Raw genomic sequence first — 19,275 nt, 5'->3', positions numbered from 1 at the left:
TTTGAGGGATCCCTGGGTGGCACAGCGGTTTGGCACCTGCCCTTGGCCCAGGGCGCGATCCTGGAGACCCGGGATCGAATCCCACGTCGGGCTCCTGGTGCATGGAGCCTGCTTCTCCCTCTGCCTGTGTCTCTGCCTCTCTCTCTCTCTCTCTCTCTCTGTGTGACTATCATAAATAAATAAAAATTAAAAAAAAAAAAAAAGAAAAACATGTTTGAAACATGTATCAAGTTGAAGGTATACATTTAGTTAAGGGGGGGGTCCCTAAAAGAGAAACATTTTGCTTGAACCTCTTTTATAGTATGCCAAGATTTCAAAGAATGAGCAAAATATTTCAAGGAAGAAATCATAACACTTATATAATGAAATATGATTATTATATAGATTGCTTAAGAATATGCTGAGATTTCTTTATACAATGATTTTCCCTGATACATTTAAATTACCTCAACTTATATAACTATTATTTCCATATAATTCTGAAATTTATAAACAATGTAATAGCTTGTTAAGAATGTAAAAAGTGGGCGCCTGGGTGGCTCAGTCGGTTAAGTGTCTGACTTGATTTTGGCTCAGGTCATGATCTCAGGAGTCTTGCATAGGGCTCCCCACTCAGAGAGGAGTCTGTTTCCCCTCTCTTTCCTGCTGTCCTTCTCCACACTAGTCACATACATACTCTATTTTTAAAATAATATATATATATTTTTTAAATGAAGAATGTAAAAAGCAAGATAGCCTATGCTTAGTCACTGTTATTTGGACCACTGGATGAAATTTAAATTTGTCCTCTCAAACCTTGCTCGCAGGGTATTAAGTTTAGAAAATGCAATATAAGGTACCTAATAAAATGCAGAATATTAACTAAAGATATATAAGTCAGTTTGTTTTACCTTTATTAATTTAAAACTGTCTTTTATACTACTTTGACATTCATCTTGAAGGAATTTTGAAGTTACTTATATCCAAATAATTCCACCTATTAATATCTCTTAGTAGAAAGACTTAAAGTGTCCCCTTTTCCAAATTAAGCAGCAAAACTCAGCTATCGATGTGAGAACAGCTTATATAGTTATTACTCAGGTTGAGAATTTACTGATCACCTAAAATGTATCACAGATACCACTATACATTTTCTGTGTGCCAACTCACATCATCTTCAAAATAAATAGTCTGATGAGATAACTGAAATTTAAAGGGGCTTTGTAACCTGATTCAAATCACAAAATGTGTCAATGGTAAAGGGTGCAACTTAACCTCAGCTATACTTGCCTAACTGGATAAAGTTCATTTGGCAGGATCATAATTCTAAACTGCTTTGTCCCATCATACCTCCTAGCACAATGCTCTTGTGCATTAATCAGGAGCTCAAGAAATCATTATTGATGACTGATAAGCAATCCAAGCATATTTCCAGAGAAAAATAATGAAAATCTCTATATAAATAGTAACACAATATCAAATATTTCTGTTTATTAAAATAGGGCTGTGTAACCGCAATATATAGATAGATAGATTGGAAAATATGGACTAAGTCTATTTCTAAAGTGATTTGAAATTCTCACAAGTTAAATTCATCTACCTTTCAGACTTCTGAATTCATTTGAGTTCTAAAATTATCATTCTGGGATAGCACAATATGTTTTAGGCTTTTAATCTCTCTTCTAATTTCTTGTCATAAAGTCAATAAAGTGTAGGTTGTAAAGACTTTTTTTTTTTTAAGATTTTGTTAGAGAGAGAGAGAGAGAGAGAGAGAGAGAGAGAGAGATAGCAAGTGAGAGAGCACAAGCAGAGGGGAGAAGGAGAAGCAGGCTCCCTGCTGGGCAAGGAGCCCGACACGGGGTTCCATCCTAAGACACCAGAATCAAGACCTGAGCTGAAGGCAAAAGCCCAACTGACTGAGCCACCCAGGCGCCCCAAAAAGTTAGTTCTTTTGTTAGATTACACCTAGCTAGAGTCACAGATTTTGGTTATAACTCTAGTTAAGCAGTTTTGTTTTTATTTTTGAAGCAGTTGATGCCTTTATCCTAGTTAGCAGTTTGCATGTTCCCAGTGAACTTTATAATACTATAATCCTGAAGAAGTTCAGGGCATATAGACAAAATTAATTCTTCTTTTTAAGGAAAAATATAGATAGAATTTCCCTTCTAATGAGACCTAGCTGTGTCATGTATTTGAACTATAGAGTACTTTCATAACAAGTAAACATTACTTTTTAATCATATAATTTAATTGCTGGAAGTCACAAAAATATTTACAACCTTATGAGGAAGCTACTGAATAGGTCACATTTTTACATATTTAAGCCCTTATTGACTTTCATAACAGAAGATAATCTACATCAAAAGTATGATTTTCACACACAGCAGACGAAATACTTTAAAATCCCTAATTACTTCTGAGAGTAAGCTGAAAAATTCTTAAGGTTTTCCTTATAGTTTTGCATAGTAATACTTCACATAATATTCTCATCAGAAAACAGTGGCCCTCTGACAATGACCACGTTTTTAAACTAGAAATACTATTTTAGGGACACCGTGGAGGCTCAGTAGTTGAGCATCTGCCTTCAGCTCAGGTCATGATCCTAGGGTTCTAGGATCAAGTCCTGCATTAGGCTCTGCACAGGGAGCCTGCTTCTCCCTTTGCCTATGTATCTGCTTCTCTCTCTGTGTCTCTCATTAATAAATAATTAAAAAAAAAAAAACTTCAGAAATACCATTTTACAGTTTCTATAGTAAAATTAGTATGATGGACAAGACATAATCTCTACTGTATTATACCAGGTCCACACAAAGTTTTCATCACAAAAATCAAGAAATGTTCCTTTCTCCATACACCCCATTCTAGCTCTATTACTTTAAAAACACATTGGTGGGCAGCCCAGGTGGCTCAGCGGTTTAGTGCTGCCTTCAGCCCAAGGCTTGATCCTGAAGACCCGGGACTGAGTCCCACGTCAGGCTCCCTGCATGGAGCCTGCTTCTCCCTCTGCCTGTGTCTCTGCCTCTCTCTCTCTGTCTCTCATGAATAAATAAATGAAATCTTTAAAAAAACAAAAACAAAAAACCCTGCTTTATTAAAAAAAAAAAAAACACATTGGTAAATTCATTGTCACTGTTCAGATAAAGACCAATTCTCCGAGAACACAGTATTCAAGAAACAACTAAGGCTCATGCTCTGCAAGAAATTGTCATTAACAGCGATAGCCTGTACTAATCCCTCTGTCTTCTATATGACTAAATTTGCACCACTGATTTTGTACTTAGTGCATTCCATAGTATATTGTTTGTAAATACTCACCATAGATGTCTTTTTTTATGTCCCTAGCTATGTTGCAAGTTCACTGTAGACAGAGCAAACATACCTATTTCTGTTTTCATTTTTAACAATGTCAAGTTATAGGTATAGGAAAAATGTAAAATCCTTTTTCTTTCCTTCCTCATTTTGACTGCTGACATTAAATAGATTATAGAATAAGAAAATGAACAAGAAGTTACCAAAAAAGCTTTATTTGGAAACATGATAAAATTGGAAATCCAAAGAGCAAATCTTATTAGCAGCCAGAGAGAAAGCTTATTTAAAAAAAAAAAAAAAAATGGGGATCCCTGAGTGGCGCAGCGGTTTGGCGCCTGCCTTTGGCCCAGGGCGCGATCCTGGAGACCCAGGATCGAATCCCACATCGGGCTCCCGGTGCATGGAGCCTGCTTCTCCCTCTGCCTGTGTCTCTGCCTCTCTCTCTCTCTCTCTGTGACTATCATAAATAAATAAAAAAATTAAAAAAAAAAAAATGAAAGAAAAAATCACAATTAGATTGATTGCAGATGTCTCAAAAGCAAGAATGGAAAGAAAATGTTATAATAATATCTTTAATGTTTTAAGATAGGATGTGATAGAATAATATCTTTAGTGTGCTAAGAGAAAATAACTATAAACCTAGAATTCTATTAAAAGCAAATATATCTTTCAAGAATAAGGTAAAATAAAGACATTTTAGATTAACAGAAATTAGAGATTTTTGCCAGTAGCAGATTCTCACTAACGAAAATTCAGGCAAGGAAAAGTTACAGAACATGAATGCACTGATGGAATTAAAAAACAGTGAGCAAAATACATAGTAAAACCAAATAACTACTGACTGTAAAACAATAATAACAGTAACAATAATATCTGACATAAAAATTAAAACAAGGTAGAACTAAAATACATAACAACAATATCAAAGAAGCTTGGGAAGGGAATGATTAGAAAGTAAGAGTTTTAACAACCTTATTTATAGTATTTTTAGATTTCATTTGATGCCTAGAAGAGGAAAAAAAGAACCAACTTTTCAAGTACCTAACTCTGGAGGGAATAAAATTCTTTTTTTTTGAATAAAGTTCTTATATGGCTCTGTTCTATTGGGGTTTCTCAGCCTTTGCATTATTGATACTTTGAGAATTCTTTGTCCTGAGAGGCTTTTATGTGCACTTTGGAATGTTTAGTAGCAGCTTGCTCCTATTTACGAAGTGACAGTAGCAACCTCGAAGTTATGACAACCAAAAGTATCTCCAAATATTGCCAAACATCTTTTAGGAAGGATGGGGGCAGGGAGGTTGCCCAGTGAAAACCACTATTGTAGGAAAAGAATGGGAAAAGATAGGGTGGAATCAACTTCTTTTTTTTTTCTCATTTTATTTAAGACCTACCTTCAAAGTACAGATCTGACTTTTCTGATAATTTATAATTGTGAAAACAGAATTATTTCCTTTCTTTGATAACGACTTATTTGAGAATTCAATAAACTATTGGCCTCCCTCAGAGAAAAGGGGAAAACACACCTTTTACCTTGCTATAGTTCCCAATTTCCAGAGTTACCTGCTGCTTTTGGTTCAAAAAGATAAAATCCGTAATTAAGCCCTGAAGATTCTATTAAAACACAAGGATTTTGTGAATTTTCATGGAATAATAATTCTTAACTGTAACAGCTTCATGTCCTACCTTCATTCCCTTAGAGTAATGTTTCTCCACTTGGGAGATATTTTTATTGTAAAAAAAAATAATCATCAGAAAAAGAGAGTTGATAGCTCCAGAGACTAAAGCAGAGTCTCCTTTAAGTCTTTGTTGAATGCTCACTAGCACAAGCATATGAGAAAAGTGCCCAAGGTATGGAGAAGAACCACTTAAATGGGTTAGAGGAAGCAAACTCATACCTCACCCTCTGGTGTCTGGAACAGCTCTCATTTTTACCAACCAATGTGGAAAACCTCTTATTTAACTGGGAATTATGCAGAGTACTCTACTCAGAAGAGCTGTGTCTCAGTAATGAGGCAAAACTAGCATTTAAATGCTACATTGGCCCACCTAAGAAATTTTAGAAGCAAGACCTGAAGAGGTCAAACTGACCCAAAGTAACTTAACAATATCCCAGAAGAGGGAACCCTGGGTGGCTCAGCGGTTTGGCGCCTGCCTTTGGCCCAGGGCGCGATCCTGGAGACCCGGGATCGAATCCCACGTCGGGCTCCCGGTGCATGGAGCCTGCTTCTCCCTCTGCCTGTGTCTCTGCCTCTCTCTCTCTCTCTCTCTCTCGCTGTGTGACTATCATAAATAAATAAAAATTAAAAAAAAAATCTGTTTAACAATATCCCAGAAGAAAACTCAAGGATGTTTGTAAGAATACAAAAATATCCACTATTAAACAAGGAAATCACAATGTCTGCTTTATTTCTTGTTGATTTTTTTAAAGATTTTTCTTTATCTTTGGTTTTAGGCAGTTTGATTATGATGTGACTTTGAATTAGCTTTCTGTCCTTGTATAAGAAGTTACCAAAAATTTAGTGACTTAAAACATCCATTTATTATCTGGAAGTTCTGGAAGTCTGATTTGGGAGGGCTTGAAGGGGGTTCTCTGTTCAGGGTTTCATAATGGTGAATTTATTGTTCTGGCCAGGCCGACCTCTTATTTGGAAGCTCTGGGGAAGGATTCCCTTAATAAGCTCATTCAGATCGTTGGCCAATCCACATCCTTGGAGTTGTAGAACTGAGGTTCCTAATTCTTTGCTGTCTATTATTCTTTGCTCCTAAAGACTACCCACATTCCTTGGCATATGGCCTACTCTATCTTCACAGCCAACAAGGGAGTATTAAATTTCCTATGTGCTCTAAATCTCTGATCTCTATTGACAGTGAAAAAGTCTCTGACTTAAGTCAGAGCATAAAGGGTAACCTGATAGGTACGTAAGTATAAAAAATGTTTTTGTTATTATTAGATATCTTAATATGTTTTTTAAAAAAGATTTGAGAAAGAAAGAGCACACAGAAGCAGAGGGAAAGAGACTCTTAAGCACACTCTGTGCTGAGCGAGGATGGAGCTCAGTGGGGCTCATTCTCATGACCCTTAGATCACAACCTGAGTCAAAACCAAGAGTTGATGCTTAACCAAGTACACAATCCAGGTGCCCCTAGATACCTTACTATCTTAAAAAGACTGCTAAAGCAAAAAGGATAACATTTTGTGGAATTTATAAAGATATACAAGTAATCTACATCTACATGTTTGTTCATTTCTTTGTTTTGGTGGTATTATGTGTTAAAAAATCTAGCAAATACATCAGAATCAGTATTCTCATGGCTTCAATCTCCAAGTGAAGGTAAGCATTTATCAAGGGAAACAAAACTTGATAAAATGGTTAGAAATTTAATTTGTGCTACATCATTTCTTTCCCCATGAAATTTATGGAATTTTCTTTACTAAGATCCGTATCAGTTTAAAAAGATTGTAAGCACACTCTTAAACTTTCAACTTTATATTTTGTTATTATTACTTGATACCACCTCTTAAAAAGGCAGTGAGTGATTCAAAGCCATGGTTCTGATGAAACCGATGATATGCTTGACAGTGTAAGAACCAGCCTTGTGTGATACTTCAGGAAAGGGTTATGTGGGGGCATGTCAAGGTTTTAGCAACATTTCATCCTTTTCAAACTGGTCTCATGAGAAAGATCCACACTTTGAAGTATTTCTCTGGATGATTCTTTTGTTTTCTTGCCTTTATAATTTGATTGAATCAAACTCTCAATAAATTCTTTGGCGTTAGGATCCTCAACCTCATGTTCAGAAAAGTAAAATAGAGGAAAAGTAGGTGTTTGTTTGTTTTCTTTTAATTCTATTTCACTTTTTTCCAAATGTCTCTCTTGAATAACCACAGATGTCACTAATTATAATGACTGCTTTCTTTAGTTTCTATAAAACTAATAACTAATTATAAATAATAAGAAACCACTCAATCAAGTGACTATAAATTTAGTTCTCCCTTATCGTGTAGGATAGTATTCAATACTATTCTATATGTGTTTGGAATGAAAGAATAACTGAATAGCATAAGTGAATACAGATTTATTTACTAAATATAATTTCCTAAGTAACAGTAAGTCTTTTCATTATATCCACACTCTGACCTCACAGCATTTTCATTACACATTTTTTTAAAGTTAACATTTTAGCTAAAATGTATTAAGTATCTAATAATCTTCAAAGTGTTTAACATAAATTAATAAATTTAATCCTCACAATTAAACTGTGAGGTAAGTACTATTATCCCAATTTTACAAATGAAACTGGATCCCAGACGACAGTAATTTGCCCAGAGTCTCATAGCCAGAAAGTGAGGGAGTCAAGTCAAACTAGGCTAGCTTGGTATCAGAGGCCCTGCTTCCTCACAAGTGTGGTTTTTTTGTCTCCTGAACTTCACATGTACAAATCTTTCTTTTTCTTCTATTCCTCAGCTTGGTAAATCACACTACCACTTACCCATGATGCCCTGGACATCATTCTAGATTCAAACAAAACTTTAGATGTCAGTATAAAGTCTTCTCTCTGCTTCATCCCCTCCCATTTAATCATTTATCAGATCTTATATACTATAGTGCCTAAATGATTCTCTTAATCCCATTTCTCATATTGGCTGCCACTTTCTTAATTTAGGTGCTTAGCATTTCTCTCTTGAGCAGCAGCTCTATTCTCAACTTTCAACTTTGCATTGTAACCAGGACAAAATAATCTGATGTGACATTCAGTCAGGAGAGGATTATACCTATGGTTCCATAGGACTGTTAGAAATGCCATACAATTATGAATTCAGTGAAAAGAGAAAAATACCATCTTCAAGAGTACTCTTCCTGATACATAAAGATCCTACCTTGTATAAAAATGATCCAAGCCAACGGAAGTATCCACTAAAAACATTCTGCTAACACCTACATTTTTTCCCCGAGGTCTAAATTACTACTCATGCCAATGACATCTGGTTGGATCATTATCTAGAGTGGCATGACATTAATTATGTACTTAAAATAACATATTGCATTTGAACGTATTATTATCCAATTATTATTACTGCTACGGAAGTGCAAAGTAAAACCAAAATAGGAAACACCTATACTCGGTCAAAATGGTTAAAATAAAAATATAAATATAAGCAAAATATTAAAATATAAATTAAATAGTAATATTAGGTTACATGGCAGACAGACATTAAGGTTGTAGATGGCATTAATCCATTTAAGGAAAACTCCTACACCTATAATTTAAATTAAAATGAACAAAGTATTTATTTAGAAATAAATATGAAAGAAAAATAAGCCCAATTCATTCATTATGAATGTGGTAAACTTCTACGGCCCATTGAAAAAGTATCCAGAAGCATAAACTATACTGAATGTTGTGCTCTAGTAGTTTTAGAGAGCATCATTATATTGAGGAGAGTGCTAGTCTGACTTGATTATTTAAAATTACTTGAATGACTTTTAGTAATAGGGCACTGTTAACTAAATTGTAATACAGACTAATGACTAACTTTATAATCAGGTATCCTTGGGATCTGATTTATTGGATTGTCTGCAAAGGGAAGTGAAAACTGTTCAGATGACCTTTTAAAATGTATTCGGAAACATCTTAATTAGGGTTCGTATTTGTCAGAATTTAGTTTTGCATATAATTTACTTGAGTCAAATCTGTGAAATGTAATTGAGGCCAAACTGAAGTTCTTGGTGATCTATATCTGTATATCCTTTTAATGGTCCTTACAAGTTTACATTGCACTGTTTGAATTACAGTGAGTATACAGAGTCTCCAGTATATTCTAGATTGGCACTACTTGGTAAGTTTATTGACAGGAAAGATTATTTTTCTACTTAGTTTTATAATTAAACTTCCTCAAATTCTCACAATTTAAATATAAGTAAAAATTATAATCCTTTCCTAAAACTAATTTATTACAAAACTCTAAAAGTTCAGGAAAATGATAAATCACAAGCAGAACAGTCAATTTAAATAAGTATAAGAATAAATTAAGAAATATTTTATTTTGAGATAAAGAAAATGTGGCAAAATTTTAACAAATGGCAAACAGAGGATAAATGGATAATACTATTCATGCAACTTTTCCATAGGTTTGAAATTATTCAAAATTCAGAAGTTGAGAAAAATAAAATAGTTTTGAATTTGATCCCCTCCTCAAATAGTATTCTATTGTTTTACAGGTTGACCATTTGATATATCAATACATGAATCCTTTAAAACAGTTTAAGCCACGCTACATATGTTAAACCAAATATTAGCTGAAAGAACAAAAACAAACATGAAACTATAGAAATACATATACAAAGATATGTTTAATGTGTGAAGGAATGAATTTTTAACACTTAAACTCCCCTGGGGTGCCTGAGTAGCTCAGCTGGTTGATTCCTGATTTTGGCTCAAATCATGATGTGGGGTCTTGGGATTGAGCCCTGGGTAAGCTCTGATCTAGAGTCAGATTGTCCCTCTCCCTCTGCTCCTCCCCTGTTTGCACTTTCTTTTCTCTCAAATAAATAAATCAAATCTTTTTTTTTTTTAAATAAATCAAATCTTAAAAAAAAAAACAAAAAAAACAAAAACCTTAAACAACTCTACTATACCTCTTTAGTAAACAGCTTCATATATCCTCTGTACTGTATCAGCCAACTACCAACTTTTAAAAATAATTTTCCCAAACAAATCTATTCCTAAAACATACCAAGCACCAAAAATATCAATTTTTTTTTATAAAATGATCATTTTGGGGTGCATAGGTGGCTCAGTCAGTTAAGCATTCGAGTCTTGATTTTGGCTCAGGTTGTGATCTCAGGGTTGAGAGATCAAGCCCTGTGTGGAGCTCTACACTCAGCAGGGTGTCTGTTTGAGATCCTTTCCCTCTCCTCCTTCCCCCAATCATTTATGTGCTCTCTCTAAAAATAAATAATTCTTTAAAAGAAAGAAAGAAAATGATCATCTCACCTCATCTAAGTCTTGGATATACACTGGTTTTTCCTCAAAGCCAATTGGCATTGGTTCACTATAGGGTATCTTTACTTCTTCATACATTTTGTTATTTTCTCTTTGGATTCCTTCTGGTAAAATCATCTATAAAAATAAAAATTAAAAATAAAATTAAAAAATTGCTTTGGTACAGATTCTTTAATTAGAAACAGAGAGAGGGAGAGAAAGAACACTACTGGCTTTAGATGTAGCACTGGTATATAAGTACAGCTAATTTAAAGAAAAGTCTAAAAACAAACAAAAAAAACACACAAAAATTGAAACCATTCAAATTATTATTGAAATTATTATTGAGAGATAAAGAATCTCTCATATAAAACACCTATTTTGCTGATGAATTTCAAGTATATATTTATTAGTCTCCTGAAGACAAATGTGCGGCTAGGAAAAATGTGCAATATACAGTGTAAAGACCAAAAAGTAATGCAACCACTAAAACTCTAGAATACAGGTTCCATAAATAACAAAAGGGAAGAGAACAAATATATTTTGAATACCTACTGTGTGTCAAGTACTTTATATACACTACTTTAAATCATTTAACCCAATATTTTAAAATTAAAGTTAGCATAGTATAACAACTAGTATAAGATTCACAAAAGAAACAGGGAAAATCTCTGTGCTATTTCCTCAGAATAGATATATTATCCCAAAGTGGTCATATACCAATGACATACCTTTGCACCAGCAATGAATGCTGATGTTCTCATGGCTTCAGCCTGGGAATCATAAACATGGGGATAACGTATTTTTTCAACATCCGTGTCTCTTTGCCTGCTCAGAATTGGAACATTTCTAGCATTCAGAAGTGCCTGCTCTCTGTAAACCAAAAATAATGGGATAAATCCGAAATTTTTATCCTGCAAAATATATATTAAAATAGTCATTATAATAACTATTTCAGGTAGCCTTCCAATATAAAGAAAAAATTAAATTACATGAAGAAAGATATTAGCAATCCTGAAATTTTCTGTGTAACTACATAGGAATTAATACATTTTTTTAGGCACTATTTTTAGATAACATCATCTGGTAAGTTTAATTTAATGTTCTTTATTCATAATTTTGTTTGTCACTAACCAAAAATGTTTAACAAGGTATAAATTCCTTTTTTTTTTTTCTAGATTTTTTTTTTTTTTTTTTTTTATTTATGATAGTCAGAGAGAGAGAGAGAGAGAGGCAGAGACATAGGCAGAGGGAGAAGCAGGCTCCATGCACCGGGAGCCCGACGTGGGATTCGATCCCGGGTCTCCAAGATCGCGCCCTGGGCCAAAGGCAGGTGCTAAACCGCTGCGCCACCCAGGGATCCCTATAAATTCCTTTTTAAGAATAGGATTCAATATTTAAAAGAAAAAGTATCATAATGCCTTCATTTCTTTTTCCTCCTTCTTAATCCTAAATAACAAGAGGAAAAGTATTCTTACTAAGCTAGGCAAAAAAGGAAAAAAAAAAAGTCTCAAAATAAATTGGTGTAGGCTCCACAAGTTTTGACCTAATGGTGTGTGCATAGCACCTAGAAATAGCTTATCTCTAAAATCCAAATCTCTCAACCTATGTAGCTGCAACCAAGAATATTTTAATTAAGAAGACCACTGCTTTCATATTCCAGAAAATTAGGTTTTCATATAACAAAATTCTGTTCTTATAAGAAAACATGACTAGAACCATCTAAATTGTTTAAACTAAAAAAAATGATGACACATAACAGTAGCAATTACGAAAGAAGCATTTTTCAACTTCTGATTTTTATTACCTTTGTATTCTCAGTTCCTTAGGATCAAAGCACATAAGTCCTTCTGCAATGTCTCCATCTTCTCCAGCCTTTCTTTCTCGTCTAGCAATCCTTTTTTCTTCACGGCGATATTGTTTCATTAATTGTTTTTCTTGTTCAGACTGAATAGTAACTTGACAACCATAATTAGGTTTAGCATTTTCTCCTAAAATTTTTTTGCAATTGTCTACAAAGAAAATTTAAGAAATATCATGTTTTATAAATTTAACTTTTATGGAAACCATTTTTCCTCTTTGCCAAAATAGAAGTACAATGCTCTAATAATTCATTAAAAAACAAAACTGTCACATTCAATTGTATGTTTTAAGGAGAGGTTTTTAAAATATGGTATCTAAGTGATACTAACACAGTGTTTTAAGAAAAGCCAGCAGATATATTCTTTATGCAGATTATACAGTTTAGCATTATAAACTCTTAAATAAAACACCAAGAACTTTAAAAAATCAGTTTTATAATTTTGAAATTATTTATAAAATTTTAATATAATATCAATACTAATTAGCACCTACTGTTAACACAATAATAAAATATATTTTTTACATTGGATATACTTTTCCCTATGTAATAGGCCTTACTTGTTAAACTGAATATATGTCACTACTTATTTACATATAAAATAAAATTTATTAACACTAGTTCAGAATATATTTGTAAGATAACCAAGGCAAATAAAGATTATGATCCACCTTTTCATGAAAACAAAGTTTATTATTTATTTATTTAAAGATTTTTATTTATTTATTCATGAAAGACAAAGAAAGAAAGGCAGAGACATAGGCAGAGGAAGAAGCAGGCTCCCTACTGGGAGCCTGATGTGGGACTTGATCCCAGGACCTTGGGATCACAACCTGTGCCAAAGGCAGACGTTCAGCCACTGAGCTAACCAGATGCCCTAAAAACAGAGTTTAAAAAAAAAAAAAAAAAGGAAGACAGCCAGAACCACTAAGAATCAGCTCAATGTTTACAAGGTACAATTTAAACCTAAGATTTGGTCAACTCAATATTAAGGACATTTTTTTCTTCCATCAGGATTATCTTCTATGTTTAATTAAATTTTACCAAGTAGTAGTATCTTGGCTTACTACAGCCCTAAAAGAACTGATAGAAATGTTGCTGAGAGCAATCCAAATCAATACACATTTATCGTATTGAGAACCTACTAATTCTAGGCACTGCTAAGCCAGGAAGACAATGAAGAATGAGATTTGCTCCATACCCTGAAGGAGCACAGTGCAGTTATTTTATCAAACTCCAAGATCCTACACAGAACAAAAAGAAATTAAGTGAACCATCAAGATGGGAAAATTAGTTTTTTAATTCATCTAAGCTTCAGTCAGGCTACAGTTCAACAGAAACTTTAAATGTGTGTATTTGTTTATATACATGTGTATAAGTGCATGTGTACAGAGGATAATAATGAAAGGAGAGAAAGAAAGCAAAATGTTAGTGACTAGCAAAACCCACATGAAGGGTATGCAAGTAAATATTCACTGTATTATCCTTGCACATTTATTACAAGTTGAAAGGTTTGAAAGTTTTCAAAATAAAAAAGTTGAAAAGAAATTATAATATTACTTGGCCCATAGTAAATACTATATGTACTTGCTTTAAAAAAAAATTCTACTCAAATCTCCGGCAAGAAAAAATGCCATACCTAAATATCAACAGAATCTCTACTGTAATAACCTATTTATGGTATTGATATTTGTTTCATAATCTGCCATAGCTAAAATCTACTTTAAAAAGTGGTATCATGGGATGCCTGGGTGGCTCCGAGGTTGAGCGTTTGTCTTTGGCTCAGGTTGTGATCCTGGGGTCCTGGGATCAAGTCCTGCATTGGGTTCCCCTCAGGAGCCTGCTTCTCCCTCTGTCTACATCTCTGCCTCTTTCTGTGTGTCTCTCATGAATAAAAAAATAAAATCATAAATAAATAAAATCATAAATAAATAAATAAATAAATAATCACTAAATTATATAAATAGGCTAAAGGATATTAAAAGCATAATTATATAAAAAGATTTGCAAACCAATGGATCTTTCCATTACATTAGAATTACCACTGAATACTTTCTTACCTTGAAGAGCCTGCAACTTATGGTCATTTGAAGAATTAAGAAATCTATCCACAATTGTAATTCTATTCTGGAGTAGTTTCTCAATAAGTTCAAGTCCATCAGGTCCCAGCAGTTCAAACAGCTTAAACAAGAAAAAAGAGTCAAAACAATTGTTAACTCAAACTCACCAGTTTCAAGTTATTACACCTGTTCAATGCAGGTATGAACCCAAACTCACATAGAAAGTAGTACCAAAAAATTAATTTGCTTTTTAATACACGGTCTGGTTTTCATAAATAGAGTCCAGAGTGCCATTTTTCTTATAATTTACCACACATAACAGCTATCACTGTAGAGTTAAAGAATCATTAAAATGTTTTAATGACTCATGACATGACAAATTTTTAATGCTTAATTAATTTTGTTATTTTTACCAATTCAATTTATTTTGTTAATGCTTAATTAATAATTTTTAATGCTTAACAAACCTGAGATCTAAGACATGGTTCCACAAGTGCTTTACAAAACTTTTTATAAAGTTTCCATGTGTATCTTATGCAAAGTAATTGCCAAAGAAGCTGATTCAAGAGGCAAAGGACCAGTGATTTAGAAAAACTTTCAATCACATCATTGTATGAAATAAATACTCCAGAAAGCCTTTAGATTTCTTCAGATATGGTTTGAGGACATTTTTCCCCTCCAGATATATCTAATTTTACATGTGAAGATTTTATGTTAGCCAAATTCTAACTGTTCTCAGAGATTCTAAATAAATAAAATAATAATTAAAGTAGGAATTTGGGCACCTGGATGGCTTAGTCAGTTAATCATTTGTCTTCAGCTCAGGTCATAAACCCAGCATCCTGGGACTGAGCCCTTTATTGGCCTCCCTGCTCGGTGGGGAGTCTGCTTCTTCCTCTCCCTCTCCTTTTCCTTCTGTCTCCTGCCCAACTTGTGCTCTTTCTTTCTCTGTCTCTTACCCTGGGAGCCCAACATGGTACACAAACCATTCAGTGAGGAAAGATGAGTCTTTTCAAAAAATGATGCTGGGACAACTGGCCAGTCATATGCAACAGCGTGAAGACCCTCACACCATATACGAAGATTAACTCAAAATGGATCAGTGATCTAAATGTAAGAGCTAAACACTATAAAAATTCTTAGAAGAAAACAGAGAAGATCTTCATGGCCTCAGATTTGGTGAAGGATTCTTAAATATGAAACCAAAAGCATGAGCAATAAAATAAAGTATAATTTGGATTTTAGCAAAACAAACAAAAAAACAATTGTTTGCTTCAAGGAACACCACTAAGAAAATGGGCAGGGGGTACGCAAGAATGGGAAAAATATTTGCAAATCATATATCTGCTAAGAGACTGCTACTGTCAATGTCTACACCCAGAATATATAAAGAACTCTTACCACTAATAAAAACACAACCAATTAAAAACTGAGCAGAGGATCTGAATTTACCCTAGGAAAATATATAAACGGCCAATAAAAGGTGAAAAGACACTCAACATCATTAGACATCAGGGAAACACAAATCAAAACCACAAGAAAGTCCATTTAAAAAAACTGGAAAATAACAAGTCTTGGGAAGGATGTGGAGAAACCTGGAACTCTCATACATGGTTTGTAGGAACACAAAATTGTGCAGCCACTATGGAAAACAGTTTTCTGGTTCCTTAGTAAGCTACACACAGAATTACAATATGATCCAGCAATTCCATTCCTAGGTACACATCCCAAAGAATTTACATCTATGTGTCCAAACAAAACCTTATATACAAATATGGATATTCACAATCCAAACACTCATCACCTAAAGCATGGATAAACAAAATGTGGTATATTCATACAATAAGTATTAAGTCATAAAAAGGAAAGAATGTACAATGTGGATAAGCCTTAAAAACATTTTGCTAAGTGAAAGAAGCCAGTCACAAAAGACCACACGTTATAAGATTCTATTTGTAAGAAATGCCCAGTATAGAGAAATCTCTATGGACAGAAAGTAGATTAGTGATTGGTTAGGGCCTAGAAAGGGGGTCAGTGAGGGAATAGATGATAGAAGCTAAAGATTTATAGGATTTCTTTTTGAGGTAAGGAAAATGCTCTAAAATGATTGTGGTGATGGCTGCACATATCTATGAATATACTAAAAACCACTGATTTATAAACTTTAAATGGATAAGTCATATGGTTTATGAATTATGTATCAATTAAGCTATTTTTTTAATTATAAGCCAAAATTATTTAAGCTAAAATACTAAAAGTAACAAAAACTTTACTTAATGGTTGACAGATATAGACTGAATACAATTTTCCTGGTAAAAAATTTAAGTGAATGTTTTGAATTGCTTAATCTGAAATACATGTTCACACATGATAAATCAGAGGTTCACAAATTTTTAGTCCAACATAACTTTAAGGAAAACATCAGTATATTTAGAAGACAACTTCTAATATAACATCTCAAATGGAGGATCGCAGCACAAAGAGCTCTTTCTTTTTCTAGCCCATTATTTTTTAAAATAACACACCTAAGACCTTGCAAACAAGACAAGAAGGCTGTTTTGCTCTGAATAAAGGACTTCCATGACTTCCAGGATGAGAAATCCTCAGGAGAATTCTGAGATCAGCTGTCATCAGTTTTAAAGTAATCCCAAAATTATCCTTTCCCTAACATTTGCCATTTTCATCCATATTGAGAGCAGGTGCAGTTCTCATTCAAGATTTGCACTACAAACTAATTTGGCAATGAGTGTGACTATTTGTAAAGATACAGCTGTCTGGATCACTGCTCTATGCACTGACACAAGTTCCAGAAGCGATCAGGTTGAAAAACAAAGAGGGAAAAGTTAACTGTGGGTACAGAAACAGACATCAACTATAAAGGAAGGAAGAAAGGAAGGGAGGGAGGGAGAGAGGAAGAAAGGAGAGGAGGGAGGGAGAGAGGGAGAGAGGAAGAGAGGAAGGAAAGAAGGAAGGAAGGAAAGAAGGAAGGGAGGAAGGGAGGGAAAAAGGCAAATTTTACTATTCTGGCTATAAAAAATTAAAGATATGAGATTTATAGGAGACATAGGAATAGACAGGTAACATCCTTTCCCTGGCAGAGGCTGTTAAAGGCATTATTATGAGCAATATATTATTCTTAAGGAACTTCTCAAAAAACAAAGGTTCTTATAATTCTTACTATTATTATAAATCCTTTATCATTAAATTAATTTATTAAATTGAAGTAGTTCTTCATTAAGAAATAATGAGTAGAAAGAGTCAAAATAGTGAACCAAAAGACTACATTCTTAAGATATAAAAAAATATTTCAGAACACGTACAGACTAACTTTAAAAGAGCCTTACTGGGCAGCCCAGGTGGCTCAGCGGTTTAACACTGCCTTCAGCCCAGGGCATGATCCTGGAGACCCGGGATCAAGTCCCACATCGGGCTCCCTGCATGGAGCCTGCGTCTCCCTCTGCCTGTGTCTCTGCCTCTCTCTTTCTCTTTCTCTCTCTCATGAATAAATAAATAAAATCTTAAAAAAATAAAAACAAATAAAACAGCATTACTTCCTTGTGTCTCACAACATTTCTAACAGATAAATGTAGTTCGTGAGTCTCTCAGGAAAGGTAATACCCACTTTGTCCCATATTCTGAATTGTATCATTTTTATTCCAATCAGAACAATGCTATAATGGATGCTATATTCCCAACACAATATCAGGCAAATCACAAATATTACATCATCAAAAAGCATAATATAATAAACCTTTGAATAATACACTATGGAAAATTATCCTATAAATCCTATGAAAAGTGGTGAGAGACAGAAAATGAACTTAAATTAGAACTACAAACCTGTTCTCTAATTGGGGAATGCAGAGATATGCTGTTTATGAAACCACAGAATAAACATGGCAGACATCCTTGAAGTATCAGTTTACTCAAAGATGAAGAGAAAAAAATATTGTTTCCAAGTAAAACACAACTTTGGTCATATTAATGTCCTGTTCAAACTCTGCTGCTCAGGTTAGTCAAAAAATGAACAATGAAAGCATTTAATCACTAACTTGGGCTTTAAAGCAAGTAAAATTTCAATATTTATAAAAGGTTTGTCAGTTTCATTTTTTTTAAAGATTTTATTTATTTGAGAGAGAGGGAGTGAGAGAGAGAGAGAACACAAGCACGAGCAGGCGAAGGGAGCCAGCAGAGGGAAAGGAAGAAGCAGACTCCCTGTCTAGGAGGAAGCCAGATGCAGAGCTCAATCCCAGGACCCTGAGATCATGACCTGAGCCAAAGGCAGCGCTTAAATGACTGAGCCACACAGGCACCCCTTATTTCATTCTGTTTCCATTTAGTCAATATTAAAGAACTCATCACAAGTCAAAACGAATTTGATCTGGAGTTCCAAAAGACAGACTAACTCTTCCATATATCAAATAGTCAATGGGCATTCTGAAAAAATGATGCAGTGTTACACAATTAGCACAGTATCCTCCTGTGAGCAAGGTATCCTGTTTAGGATAACAATATAGTTCAGTAGATTATGGGATTAATCTCAATATTCGGTTAAGCCACTAAGGTTGTTCTTCAAAGAGTGGCCATCGCTCTGTCCTATTCAAAATTTTATCAAGGATATATAAACTAGAAGACATATTAAATCAAATTTGTTAAAGTGTTTATAAATTGCACGGTAGAATCAAGATTATAAATCTTCTAAATAGTCTGATATATCTGGCCAGACTTAAGGAGATGTAATAGAGACAAATACAAAACCCTACAATTAGGTTTAAAAAAAAAAAAAAAACTCGCATTTCTATAAGATGGGGAAACCTGGACACACAAATAAATTCTTAAGAAAATTTTTGAAAGGATGGGGGTTGGTTACTTGCAAGGTCAAAATGAATTAAAAATGCAATGAAGCCTAGGAAAAATTTTACTGTATCACTAGTAATATCTCAAAAATCCTATTTAGTGGGGCACTCAGCTGTGCTCAGTCAGTAGAGCATGTGAGTTTTGATCTCAGAGTCATGAGTTTGAACCCCATGATAGGCAGAGATCACTTAAAAAAAACCAAAACACTTAGCATCTCAAAAGATT

The 19,275-nt window shown here is 34.0% G+C and overlaps 1 protein-coding gene across 3 annotated transcripts in view; it reads right to left on the bottom strand.

Annotated features, from left to right (window-relative positions):
- Positions 1-19,275, bottom strand: part of ASCC3 (activating signal cointegrator 1 complex subunit 3) — a 347,397-nt gene that overhangs the window by 268,685 nt on the left and 59,437 nt on the right. For all 3 annotated transcript variants that reach the window (XM_041745387.1, XM_041745404.1, XM_041745396.1), the window contains exons 5-8: positions 14,194-14,314; positions 12,080-12,284; positions 11,004-11,145; positions 10,285-10,410 (exon numbers count right to left, since the gene is read on the bottom strand). In XM_041745387.1, the coding sequence (XP_041601321.1) occupies positions 10,285-10,410; positions 11,004-11,145; positions 12,080-12,284; positions 14,194-14,314 (594 nt within the window). The remainder of the gene's footprint in view (positions 1-10,284; positions 10,411-11,003; positions 11,146-12,079; positions 12,285-14,193; positions 14,315-19,275) is intronic.

This window comes from Vulpes lagopus, chromosome 1, assembly GCF_018345385.1.
Source record: "Vulpes lagopus strain Blue_001 chromosome 1, ASM1834538v1, whole genome shotgun sequence".
Taxonomy (NCBI): Eukaryota; Metazoa; Chordata; class Mammalia; order Carnivora; family Canidae; genus Vulpes; species Vulpes lagopus.
This window is presented reverse-complemented; position numbering and strand designations above follow the sequence as displayed.